The sequence below is a fragment of the Coccinella septempunctata genome, chromosome 4 (genome assembly GCF_907165205.1).
Source record: "Coccinella septempunctata chromosome 4, icCocSept1.1, whole genome shotgun sequence".
Lineage (NCBI taxonomy): Eukaryota > Metazoa > Arthropoda > Insecta > Coleoptera > Coccinellidae > Coccinella > Coccinella septempunctata.
In genome coordinates, this window is record NC_058192.1 from 22,512,062 (window position 1) to 22,526,168 (window position 14,107).

The following is a 14,107-nucleotide window of genomic DNA, read 5'->3' on the forward strand; positions in this document are numbered from 1 at the left end:
ATACTCTATTACTTCATGAAGAGAATAAGAGTGTCAGTTTCCATGGCGAGTCTGTGTTTGCCTGCCTCACTACTTTCTACATTTACACCCTGTGTAATGAAATCCTGTATTCAAAAATTGTGAATTCAAATATTGTCCCAGAATTTATGGTCAACAACTCACAATCCTATTGTAGGATAAAAAATATTAAGAAAAATGTTTCTTGACGGATATACTTACAACCTTCCAACTTTGTGGTCGAATAAAAAAGGTGTTTTAAGTATAAGAAAGGGTAAAAATGTATGACTCCATTGATATTCTCGTCCAATTGAAGTTTCTTCAAATTCTCTGGTAGTTTCTTCAGTATCAGGTCTGTTGAAACGACAAGAGGGATGGTCTTACCATCTTTCATCTTTCTTTCCCATTATCTCCTGCTTTGTTCCTCTAGATCTCTGTATTTCGAAATCTTTTCGATATGACTATCTGGTAGTTTGTTATTTGGAATGACGACTTCAAGGAATAAGGCTCTATTCTCATTTGCATTCAGTAATATGAAGTCAGGTCTATTGCGGGTTATATTTCGTGAGAATCCTGCTTATGATGCACACTTTTTCCAATAAAATTCTCTATGTTTTATTAATCTATGGTTAATTGTAGGTAATGACATTTTTTGACATTAGAAGTTCGTATTTTATCGCCAACTCTTGCATAGTGCATTATTATCATTAAAACAAACTCTACTTATCGGTCAGAAAGATTCTACATATACAGGGTGATTTTTTTAAGTGTTTCATTAGAAGTTTTCGAGGAAGGAATTGTAATACAGATTCAAGATTTTGGATTTTCGTTTTAGAGAACATGAACTTTAATTGCAAGTCTTACCATAGATTTATTAGGATAGAAATTTTCAAGAAGGCTGTGTCTGTTCATTTATAATGCATTTTTGAGAACTGTCATTTATACTTGTTTGATTAATCGGGTACTATGCATAATCAGAATTACAGTAACAGTGATGTATTAAATATGTTCTTCATTTACGGTGACTGTAACAAAATATTAGAAAGGGCAGTCAGAACTTTCAACGAAAGAAAACCACATTTACCACCTTTAACAAAATCAAAGTTCTTCATTACCTGTTACTGTTTTCACACGATTCCGTGTTGGGTTAATGCTTCCACTACGGAGAAAATTGTTTTGATACCTCCTGAACTTTGATTTTGTTAAAGGTGGTAAATGTGGGTTTCTTTCGTTGAAAGTTCTGACTGCCCTTTCTAATATTTTGTTACAGTCACCGTAAATGAAGAACATATTTAATACATCACTGTTACTGTAATTCCGATTATGCATAGTGCCCGATTAATCAAACAAGTATAAATGACAGTTCTCAAAAATGCATTATAAATGAACAGACATAGCCTTCTTGAAAATTTCTATCCTAATAAATCTATGGTTAGACTAAGAAACCTTGATTTATTCCCGAAATTCGAATTTTATTCAATTACGGCGAAATTACTGATTTTAGAGGCATGGAATGTTGGGGACACTCTAAGTAGTTTTTGACGGCAATCGATTGGAATTACAAAATTATAGGGTTGCCATTTGAAAAAAGTGAGATTTCATAGTTTTATCGAGGCTCAGTTTGGGGCCCTTTTTCAGACACCCTGTATAATATTTCCTCATAAGTTATACAAGAAACAGTATCAGCGTTCTTTCTTTTGTTCTACTTTCGCAAAAAGAAATTCTTATAATGAGGGATTTTGAAGATATGGACACTAATCTGTGACAACCTTTTTTTCAAAAAATTTGATAATCAGGTTATAATTCAAAAACCGCTTGAGTGGTTGCACATATCATACATCAAATCAGTGTAAAATTAAACGAAGAATTCGAATATGTAAAAATATACAGGGCGTTGCATTTGAAATAACGAAGTTACATTCGTTTCCGGTGAAACCGGAAGTAGATTCCGCTTGAAAATATTTTGCAATTAAAGTTCATGTTCTCTAAAACGAAAATCCAAAATCTTGAATCTGTATTACAATTCCTTCCTCGAAAACTTCTAATGAAACACTTAAAAAAATCACCCTGTATATTTGAAATTGTGAATAGATTTTGATATCGATAAACGTGCAGGTGCTCATGAAATTATAAAGCGAAAAAAAAAGTGGGGTTTGAGAATTTCTAATCTTCATTAATGATTAATGAAAATTCCTTAAATATTTCAGGTAATTTTTGGCGAAGCGACGAACGCATGATAGTTGTGAAGGGTGGTGAAAGGAACTACTTCACTATTTTCTGGATAAATTATAAAATGAAAAACTTTAGTTACCTACATGAAGGTTATGTAAACTGAGAGAAAAATAGAAAACATGTTCCGCGTTTTATTCATTTAAATCTGTTCTTTACAAAACTGAAAATAATTGTTGCTGAAACTTTTATGATCCACCCAGAGAGGCTGCATACGATATGGGTTTTGGTTCTTGAGGGGTGTAGGCCTGTCCTCCTTGAGCGTATGTGTCATAGGAAGGTTCATAGGGTGCTGCCTTTGGTGATGATATCTGTAACCATTCTCGTCTGCTACATATTCTGCTCGATACCTACACATTGTTATCCTTATCGGTATAGGAATAGAATCCATTCAACAGATTTCGAGAAAAAAATTTTGAACGATTGTCGCAAAACCGAAAAATCCAAATCATCCTAAAAATTCAGTTGGTGAGCTGTGTTGAATAAATTCATTGTTAGTTTTGACAAACTAAAACAAATTCAGTTGAATATCTTGTGAAGTGTAAATACCTGTAAGAGAAAAACTAACACCCTGTATTTCGAAAACGAATCGTCCCAGGTTCCTGAGACATTTTTTTTTTCAAAATTAGTCAAGGAATGTTCTCTTTTTGTTTGTACCTCAAATTTAGGATCACCCTGCAGATTATAAATCGGTAGTTTTAGGGATGACAATTTTCTAGACAGCTCTGCCTAGACATGCTCGATGGAATTCATTTCTGGAGAGTAAGCTGGCCAGTTCATCTTTTCAATAGTATCCCTATTGTCACAAAGTTGCCCTGCAGACAAACATAGGACGTTTTTTTTTGACATTACGGACATCTATGGGACGTTCTATGGACATCCGAGGGAGGCACAAATGACATAATTTTGAAATAAATTCGGACGTCCATAGCAGACATCCAATAGATATCCCGTTGGGATCGTCATATACATAGACTCATCCGTATATAAACACCGACCTCACTTTTCAACGGGGATGCAGAATGGAATTCCTCCTAGCATTGATGATCAAACGGAGATCTTGAGCAGCTGTTGTACTTCGTTGCCGACCTGCCTCATTAACATAAGCTACTGGAGGTTCAAATCAAATCAAACTTGAGCGTCCAAACAAGATAAAAGCAGGTTTAGCAATAAAAAGTATTATACGGATTTTAATGCCATCTGAAGCCTGTAACAACTAATCGATACCAACGGTCAAGTACTCGGTTGATGTGTTAAAAAAAATAGAAAAACAACGTTAATTATACCAATTTTTTCTTAAAGAACAGATGTATAACAGATGATTCAGATAAAAACGAAAGCCACGAATAAAGAAAAATCCATACGTGATTCTCATCATAACAAAAGAGATGTAGATGTCGATGAAGATTGCAGATGTAGATGTAGATGATCATTATTGAGAGAAAAAAGATTCTTTAGTGTTTATGAATGATTTATGGAAATTCCGCAAATATTTCATGTATCTTATGCTTCGAAGGAAAATTATAAAATACGCAATACTTATATAAACTAATTAAAAAATGTATCGCGTTTTAATGACGTTAACAGTCCTTGTACAAAATTGAAAATAATTATTGCTCAAATTCATGATCCACCAAGAGAAGCTAAGGCTGCTGATGATATAGGTTTTGGTTCTTCGGGGCTGTAGGACTGTGATCCACCAAAACTTTGAGAGATAGGACCTGCAAAAGGTGCAGAACCTGCAGAAGACGCAAAACCAGGAGCCCCAAAACCTCCAGAAGGCTCAGAAGGTGGTGCCTTTTCAAGTACCCTGTAACCATTCTCGTCTGCTACATAGTCTACTCGATACACATTGTTATCCTTATCGGTGTAGGAATAGAATCCATTCACTCTAATAATTTGGTTATCGTCGTTCATCCTATTCGGATCACCGATTATAACCGCATTTTCTTGCCTTGTGATTCCATTGCTGGTTGAATAACTGAAAAATAGACAGATGTTTTAAACTTGTAAAAAAAAACTTGCATATGAAAATGAATTTTGTGATGATCAAGAAAAAAGTTTTATATGTGAATAGGTACTGTAGAATCTCGAGGTTAATGCAGTTGGCGAAACCAGAAGTCTAAACGCCGCCTTTAGTCATTAGACTCGGATTTAAGTGATATCGAGGAGAAAAAAAACAGAACCGCATTCATGAGCAAAACAGCTGATGATTTATGTGCCAGATAGCTATAATCTCCGCCAAAAGTATGATCGGGTTGTTTTCCGGTGGGAAAATGATCATTTCGGACATGCGATGGTGTGAAAGGAAACAAGCTAGTCTAAATAGTGTCTGTGGGGTCTAATCATTAGATAAACGACGTTTTCGCACAAACATCAGCTAATTTGAATAATCTTCTTTATCTACCCATTTACTATTCCATGTAACTGCTAACGAGGGAGTTTCAATCAGCTTGACTTGCCATCTTCTAAGTCATCATTCTCTTCATCGACTTTGAACTGAATTGCACCTGCCTTGCTATATCTGCTTGGTCTATATATTATGATTTCTATAGTCATGTTTAGGTTTGATTGTACACTTTCTATAAACATTTTTTATTTCCATATCCTCTCTACATCGCAGTAGAGAGAAGGAGAACGATCGCTGCTTTGAGACCATAGATTTTTTGTGCCCTAAAATATGTACCAATAGGGTAGTTCATGTTATTGCCAATAGGGGCGCTGCCGATCATGGGATGACGAAATTTTGATTCAAACTAGTTGAAGTTGGCTGAGTGAACTGTCTTCTTGGTGACAGATGATTGGAATAATATTATTATTGTAGATTTTTGGTAAGAGAACAACATATGACCATGGTGAAATGTTGAAGCGTGCGCTAGTGTGAGAGTGTTTTTGCATCGGAAAGAAAAGGAGAGGAGATAAAATCTCCGAATCCATTTTTGAGAGAACATTGGAAAAAACCTCACTTCAAGAATCGATTCGGAATCAATTTGTGTGTCAAGAGCACTTTTGCGATGGAGATATCAAAAAAGATGATGGACTCATTATAAACGAAATCGAGATTGTCATCCCTCGTGAGAAGTGAACTCTTATGAATAAGAATATTCAACCAATGAAACTTCATGGTTCAGAAGTGGATATTCTTGAAGAATTTTGTTGACATAACATAATATATGGTCTATAAAGGTTCTCAGCTGAGTATTGGAAACAGAATCTACTTTAATAAGTGATAAATCTGAGATTGCTACCTTTTGTTGTCTTGATATGTTCTACTCCTCTCTGCGAATGTATATATTATAATTTTGAAGATTACATCAAACCAACTAATATATCCTGTTTTCAATAAACAATGATGAACATATTATAAAGGTATCATTTTTTTGATCAGTGATTTCTTTTGGATTTCATTGATGTCGTCATTTATTATGAATGAATAAAGCTGATTACTTGGTCCCCTTTATAATGTAAATTGTATTTCATTGCATATAAATCAGAAAATTCATATTCATTATAGATTAGAAGAAACGTATTTGAAAAATCATCAGTAAAAACTACGATGACACATCATAACCTAAAATAAAATGAAGGTTGTTCATTTCAAATCGACGCTTGAATCCTTACCCCTTATCGATAAACGTAGCGATCGCAACGACTTCTATGTTCCCCGTTTTTGGAGACACATTTTTAGTACGGCCGTACGGCGATCGTTCTCCTTCTATCTACTTTTCATAGTCGAGTAAGTGGAAATTTGTACCACAGATGATCGTTGTACCGCTGTATGAATATGAACATCTTTTTAACACGAAAACTCTCGGGTTTGATTAGATTGCCGACAACGCCCCATCGAATTCGGCATCGGTAAGTTGTCGATAGATTTTCGATCAATCGCGGTACCAATGCAGAATTAACTTACGAGAAACTGTATCCATTTTCCTTCAGCTGATAATCATAACTGGTTATGGTAGCGTCAGCATCGTTCACGACAGGCACACTCATAACACTAGTGACCAATGCAAATAAAACCTGAAAAAAAGAAGGCATCAAATCTCATCAGCTCCGAACTTTTAGTGTCTACCAGTGTACTTTTCAACAAACATGTATTCAATCTCATTCGAAACGTCAACTGGCCTTCTCTTTCTTGGTCAAAAAACATTAAGGAGAAACTGAAATCATAGGAACAAAATTCGAAATTTTTGATGTTATTCGCAACTTTTGAATCTGAAGGTAAATCCAATTGATGTCGGACTCAATTTCAATTTTTTTTGTGTTTTCTCTTTATTTTTGTTTGAGTACTTTCTTAATTATTCGATAGAGTGATGAAATGTTTATTTGCTAAGCACATTAAACATCAACGTGCGTTCAAAAAAATGGTCGTCAATTTGGCTACGGAAATTTGAGGAATTATATTATGGTCTTAATTCCACCCTCTAGCATAAAATTTTGTCGATTTATTTCAAGTTGGACAAAATTATAAGGTAGATGCTTCAGATTTTGCCAGAATGCCAGATAAGTTTACACATATTATTATTATTATTGAAATAATTTGGTAGTATGTACAGGATGTCCACCAGAAAACATCCTTAATTTTAATATATGCGAAACTATAGAATCTACCGAAAGAACTTTGATGTAAAATTTGTTCTGGATAAATCAGTCTTCAATAATTCAGTAATACAATACGACGAACACATTTGTATACAGAGTGGTAATATAAAGTTGTCTTTTTTAAAGGGAACGCCCTATAATTCATTCGACATTTGGATAGAGCTCAAGAAAATGGAATCAAATATAAATATATATATTTTTATGGTTGTCGGATTTCCCGTTTCGGATTTATTGATAATTTCCAGCACAAATGGCGAAAAAATAGGAATATCTGTCTTTGTGCCCTTTTTTATGAACAGTTCATTTCTGAGACGTCAAAAGCGGTGTTATTACATTTTGAAAATGCATCATTTTCCCTTTTTCTTCAAATGGGACACCCTATATAAAATATCATCATTTCAAAGATCTTAAAGAAATATAAATGCTCTCTAAACGAAGTGAACGAATTCAACAATGCTAATTCAGTTGTAAATACAATTGCACGTTGAGAATGTAGGTTTACGACTTATATCGCTCATAACGGAGGAAGTTTTGAACAGTCTTCATATTCTATTTCGTTATTTAGTTCATTATTTATTTCAAGAATTTTTATGAATTGATATTGGTAATACAATTTTCGAACTCTTCTACTGGCAATGATTTATCAAAACTTTCTGCTCTTGTTCTCTCATATCATGGACAATAGTTATCTTATTTTGGAATAAAAGTTGCGATAGTATCCCTTTATTCTTTCGAACTATACATTGCTATAGACTTTTAATTCGGTACAAAAAAGACTATATTGCTGGATACTTTTTATAAAAATATTCGAACGAAAAATGTAGCTCCACGCCAGTGGTCGGTTCAAAAAGCGAAATGGTATATGTTACGTCAGAAACAACTGATTTATATGGGGTTTTCATTCAAATTTAATTCACTCAGCTTGTCAGTTCGGAAAGGCAGAAATTTTTAAAATCTTCTTCAGTGAAGAACAATTGTTCATTTATGTTTTTCACTTTCCGAGGTAAGAGGATTTTTTCAATGAATTTCCACTTGAAAAAATTTCTCGAAATGTCTCGCCATTCGCTACAATTCGAAACTTGCTGATATTGAAAAAAGACTTGAAAAAAGACGTGTTGCCATCTTTTCGAGGGTAGTGGATAATATTGTGATATTCGTAACTTCTAGTGATCGTTTGAGTGTTCTGGAAGCTAGAGTGACTCTAACGAGACAGTGGCGACAATTGTGGTCTCGTTTTTCATCGTTTTAACAAGAATATGGCGGATTTGGTCACGTGACGTGACGTGAGCCAATCCGCATTCCGAATTATAGATGATAGCATTGAAATCTGTGCTTCTAATCTAAGCCGCCATATTCTTGCTAAATTTCTAATAGTCGCCACTGTCTCGTTAGAGTCACTGTCTGGAAGCACCCTACATTTTGATAGTCTTTCCAAAACTTTCTAAAACCTTTATCATTTGAATTTTTCCTCTCGCCATCTATGGATGATGTAGGATTCAATAAAGAATGTGTCTGTAAAAACTATCTTTATAATTTAATGATATTTTTAATATCACAATCCAAAACGCTAACTTAACTGTTTGTCGGCCAAATGGTACAATAAAAGCTGAAAATTACCTACGTTTAGACACATAATATGAAAGTTCAAAATTCCAAAGATTAGTTGACGACGAGTTTCTTTGAACGCTTTATATTGCTTATATTATTATCTCCACAACTCACAATATTTATTGAAAATATTTATGTAAGTATAAAATTTCGATTTTCGTGCTAATTATTTGAAATATTGAGGAAAAAATAATTAACGAATAGACGAGTAGACTGTGTTGTAGGGGCAATTGAGATTATTGAGAAGTACACTATAAATTGGTAACGAAGCATTTGAGCGACCCTGCGTATCTCTAAGTGCGACAGTCAAATGTTACCTCATTGTTTTTTGAAAGATTGTATCCCAAAACTTTCTACTTACTGTCAGAATGCACTTCATATTTTGACGAATCCACTTATTCTCACCCAATAACGAATGAAGATTCCTCTTCATGAATCAACTATAAATGGGTGAATACTGACATTTCAAATAATGAAGAAATTCTTGATGATTACATGCACAGACGTTTGTCTTTGAATATTATCATCCAATAGCTAAGACATAAGGCATGTAGGTTGGTATATAATTTCATCACGAATTTTGAATGGAGTTATCATTTTCAGTATTCATCTTCCATAAGGAATATTATCCTGTTGCAATCTTCGACATAGATTATATAATCAATAGAGCAGAGGAATCTATTCTTCTTTCTTCAAAAAAGTCCAGAAAGAAGTTACCTACCATCATTGCCACTAATTTGTATGAAACAACTGTTACGTGCGTTCAACCTTTTTTATTATCAGGTGGAAGTTTTTGCTGTTGTAGTTTGTGCTTGATTGACCATTAACAAGATACCAAAATAATATTAAATTTTTTTAACTTAAATATGGATATAAGTATTAGGATTGAAGATTGAAGAATTTTTCACATTGCATTGAATAGTCTGCACCAACACCTACTAAAATAAATATTGATTTTGTCTACCCACGTGGTTTTTGAGTTGACAAAATATTATTCATTCAAATATTCAGATGTATAGTCTACTTTATGCAATCCGAGAAACTGTTTCATTTTATACTCGTAATTTCTTCATTTGTATATCAGCTTAAAATAAATGGAAAATAATTATAATAACAAGTACTTTGTTTCATGGTAGATGATTGTAAATTGTAATATCGTCAAGCGTCTGCCGGTCGACTTTGACATGTTATGTTATAACACTGCCCTGCGAAAAACCGTTCCAAAATCCCCTTTTCGTCCGACGGTCCGACTGCTTGCAGAGAAATGAACTTTGCACACTAGTTATTAAAATAAATATTGTCGTTAATATCAGAAAAATTTATGATTAACGCACGATTTGTCTGTGTTCTACCCATGCGTAGCATTCTGGGAAATTATATAAGTAGGTAGCCTCTTGTTTTGGTTGAAGATATTTCATGCTATACACGGTGAGCCAAAAATGTATACCGAGCTTTCTGGGGGTGAAAGTATACATTGAAAAATAAGTATAGTTTGATAAATAAACTCCTAACCAAAATTCATATTAAAGGAGATATATCTTTCCAAAGCTGATAAAATTAAAATACAGGGTTAGAACTTTTTAGAGGGGTTACTACAGGGATATCGAAAACCGTTAGAAATACAGGGTAGCTTAAATTGCGAAAAAGTTGAGTTATTTAAGGATGAGTGGGTGGGTGTAAACAGTTCCCAAATATCTCTGATGGTTCCTAAGATATCTCGAAAAACCTGAAAATCAATTATAATTTTTTATTCATAACTCATTTGTTTTTGCAGAGAAATACACGAAATTCGGTGTGTAGTCACAATCCTATATAGCTATTATACTGGTGTACTATTTCTTTGTAATTTAAGCCACCCTATATTTTTAACGGTTTTCGATATTCCTATAGTCAGCCTCTATATGGTTCTAACCCTGTATATTTCTCCGCATTACTTTTTAATGGTGAATGCCTCCAGATTGAAATTTCGTGCATATAAATGTATGTTGTTGAAATACATTCTTTTATTACACTTGGCCATTTCTGATATTGTTATAAAGGGAGATTTAGAGAGTAAGTCATGAATTTCGTTGTACTCGTTTTGGTGAAAAAATAGAAGCATTCGATGGAGCGAAAAAAATTACATGAAAAAGGTACCCCTATACTAAAAAAAAACATTGAACTGTTTTAGAGATACATTTTCCAGTTTTTGTAGTCACATGATGTCAGCAAATTCATTCGTAGTGAGATTCATCGATAACGATATTGATAATGTTATTCATATTGCTGTCTGAATAAATCATGTTGAAATTTCAAAAACACACACGGGGATCAATTTTTCGAATAAAATTGTTAGCAACATAAAATATGGTTTCGTCCCTCTTACACTCCAGATTAGTAGGTGTAGTAAAATCTGCAGCTAAAAAGTTCATTGCCAGAGGTTTTCGTGAAGAATAACATTCCTGGTTGGTCAGATGGAACCGAAAATTTTTATAAAGATTATCAAAATTCCTCATCTCAAGGAGAATGCGAAAAGCTTATGAACTCAATAAATAGCTGTCGTAAGGAAAAAGGCAATAGTGTAGTTTCAATCATGAAACCTCTAGTAGGAGCTCATGTTCTGAGGAAACAAGATGAGGCTACTCCTTTAGCGATCTCATCTTCAAAAATGAATCCTAAACTCATTGCTCGTCGACTCATTGATGTTTCTAATTCGGTTGAAATTTCACAATAAAAAATAAATATATGAAGCATAAAATACACAATTTTACGGCCGGTTTCATAATCGGTTTCATAATCGAACTTAAAGTTGCTTTAATTTTAACCTTTAACCCTACTAACGTCCAGTTTCATAATCAAATTTAAAGTCACTTTAAGCTTAAAGCTTCCTTTTCTGTCATTTTTAGTAGGGTTGAAGGGAGCTTTAAAATTAAAGCGACTTTAGGTTTGATTATGAAACCGGCCGTTAAAATGACACTAAAGGAAGCTTTAAGCTTAAAGTAACTTTTAATTCGATTATGAAACAGGACGTTAGGACATCAACTCCATATGTTAATGTCATCTCTGATTCAGTTCTCTGATAACTATCTCCTTGCTTTCAGTTGGTGACGTTGGGTTTTCTATTTCAGCATCTGCAAGTGATTCCATTTCCATTTTATTTTCATTTTCTTCGGCCAGTTTCTCTAAATCTTCATTATCATCATCTGGTCTGTTATTTATTCTCGATTCTCTTTCGATCGAGTCCGCCAAAGCTTCTGCCTTCATTGGTATAAGCCATTCCCCTTTTCACCGTGAAGGGATGGAATTTTAGTTTTCTTCTGAGACTTTTTTGCATTCTCTATGCGGAATGATCAAAAGTATTTAGTTCTTGTTTTGTTTATTTGTTCTATCTGCTTGTTCTTAGGTCTTTCAGGGCATTCTTCAAAACTTGGCGAAGGCGGTTGAGGTTTCCTTTGTTTATCTTGTTTTTATTCATCCGATATACTCTTCTTAGTCTTCGATTTTCTCTTATGAGAACTTATATTTCTCTGGGCGTATCGCCATGTAGATGACTGGGTGCTAGTCTGTTTACTTATTTCGTGCTTTTTTCATAGGCTTTCAAAATAATCGATTCCAGTGTATCAAATACACTTGCTTATTCATGGGATTTTTGTTATTTCTGATCGTATTGAAGTGTATTCCCTCACTTCCATGAGTTCTTCTCTGGGCTCTTCTCCAATTGTCAATTCCATGGGAGACTGCTTATCTGCAGCTGCTTCTGCGGCTGGCATACTTGCCAGGCTTCGGAGAGTTCAGTCTTTTGTTGGTGACACCTGAGTAGAAAGCAGCAATGCATTGTGCACCTCAGTAACTTTCACAGCTGTGGCGTTGGGGTCCATGAAAATAGGAAGAGCCTTCTGTAAGTCTGGATTTTTTCCAATGTCTTTATGTCTTCATGTCCCTGCCTGAGAAAATCTGATGTGTTGTTGGAGACGTGAAGAAGTGATATTTGTTTTGTTGCGCTTATGACAACTCACACTCGTTCGGACTGAAAAAATGTTTATGTATGGACAAAAACAGATGCAAGGAGTGAGCCAATTTTTCTTTCTTTTAAATTGAGTAGGCAAAAATTACAGAATTTCGATCGATTGTGGCTGTACCATTCGTGTGATTCAAATGATTTTGATGTCATTTGGAAAGCTATGTCCTCTCCTACAAAAGAAGTGGGAAATTGCGGAAAAAATAGAAAATTGTGCAAATTCAGAGGATTCTTGGTACCCAAAAGTTAAGCCATACAGAAAATTGGTTCTAACTTTTGAAACTTCCTTTTTCCAGCTTGTTAGCAGTTTTTAGGAAGCACGGCTTTTTCGACCTAATTTACCTAGGCTTATGTAGATAGATAGATAGATAAATCTTCTTTATTTCAAGTTTTACATAAAACATTACATAAAAGATGAAATGACGTCAAATGTACAGAAGGGAATTTACAAAATGTACAATTTATTAGAACATATACAATGTTACAATCCCTGGAATAAGATAATGTGTATTTGTGATTTATATTATCATTGAGAGGTAAGGGAAGTGATTGCGACCAACCATTGTCAAAAGCGTAGTAAGCTGATTATCTCTAATATAGCTTTGACATTGACAATGGAAGTACTCAGAGACTTGGACGGATTATGAACTTTACCTCTTTTGAAAGAAAATGCAAGGTATAATATGTTCTCTAACTCTTCTTCGAAATAAAGGGAACAAATCCTTACATGGGATGATGGTAACCAGTTTTTTCTGCAGAATGCCTGAATCTGGGATTACTTTCAGTGTCCACAGGAAACTTATGGAATATAAAAAAGTAGAGAAAAAGGTATTAGTTTATCTTGAATATTCGAGTTACTGGTGTCTTGTTTTTCAAGGCTCCAGCAGAAAAATTTGATTTCGGCGATAATAGCAGTTTCAACAGATTGATATGAGATAATAGTAATCATTCAACACACAACAGTAGTATAAAGTTAGAAACATACTTGTGAAATTAAACTCCCGCCTTTTTTACATTAGCTTTTGATGTATATCTAAGAATATATTTTGAACAAGGAACCACTTTTGTTCAACACTGTTTGTCTTTCAACTACAATCCAACGTTTAAATAGATCGAGGTCAGCCATACCATTGTGTCCATTCTTTGTTTTGTTTATATCGGTATGGCCCCTCCAATCTTTTCCTACCTCCATGCTCTAAAAGTTTACAGTGTCTGTCAATCAGGTTGTCACCAAAGATTATAGAGTTAGCTCTACAATCTTCGGTTGTCACTGCTTGTAAACATCCATGTCACTCGTCTGTAAACGGCTTAACGCCGAAGCGTCTTCTCTCAAATGCATGAGTAGTTGCAACATCGCATCCATTATTGACGCTTCATCCTGATGGACCTGATGGAAATGCAAAGGGGTTATTTGAGGAGGATGAATCGCTAAGCTATATAATATTTCTAAAATAATTCATTTGATTCTTTCTTATGAATCACACTTAATATGATATAGGTACATGAGATATTCAGGATTCGGAATAAAGAGGCCTCTCAAATGAGATGTAACTGATCCTTTCCAATTTGAAATTTAGGGTTTGGGGTTGCAACACTAAGGGTTGAAACGATACGGTTGTGAATTTCATTAGAAGTTGTCTTCTTTGAGTTGAAAATCGACGTGTATTTTTT

The 14,107-nt window shown here is 34.3% G+C and overlaps 1 protein-coding gene across 1 annotated transcript; it reads right to left on the reverse strand.

Annotated features, from left to right (window-relative positions):
* Positions 1-3,820: 3,820 nt before the first annotated feature.
* Positions 3,821-6,267, reverse strand: LOC123312524 (larval cuticle protein 1-like). The gene is made up of 2 exons (XM_044896984.1): positions 6,140-6,267; positions 3,821-4,207 (listed from the first exon to the last, which is right to left on the reverse strand). The coding sequence occupies exons 1-2, from the start codon at positions 6,265-6,267 to the stop codon at positions 3,850-3,852; spliced, it is 486 nt and encodes a 161-aa protein (XP_044752919.1). The 3' UTR covers positions 3,821-3,849.
* Between the last annotated feature and the right edge of the window lie 7,840 nt (positions 6,268-14,107).

What these genes read in the sequence shown, in the direction of transcription:
- LOC123312524 (XM_044896984.1), bottom strand. Translation starts at nt 6,267, where the DNA reads ATGCCTTCTTTTTTTCAGGTTTTATTTGCATTGGTCACTAGTGTTATG. An exon ending in GAAAATGGATACAGTTTCTC is followed by an intron (nt 4,208 to 6,139) that starts GTAAGTTAATTC and finishes TCTATTTTTCAG; the next exon opens with TTATTCAACCAGCAATGGAA.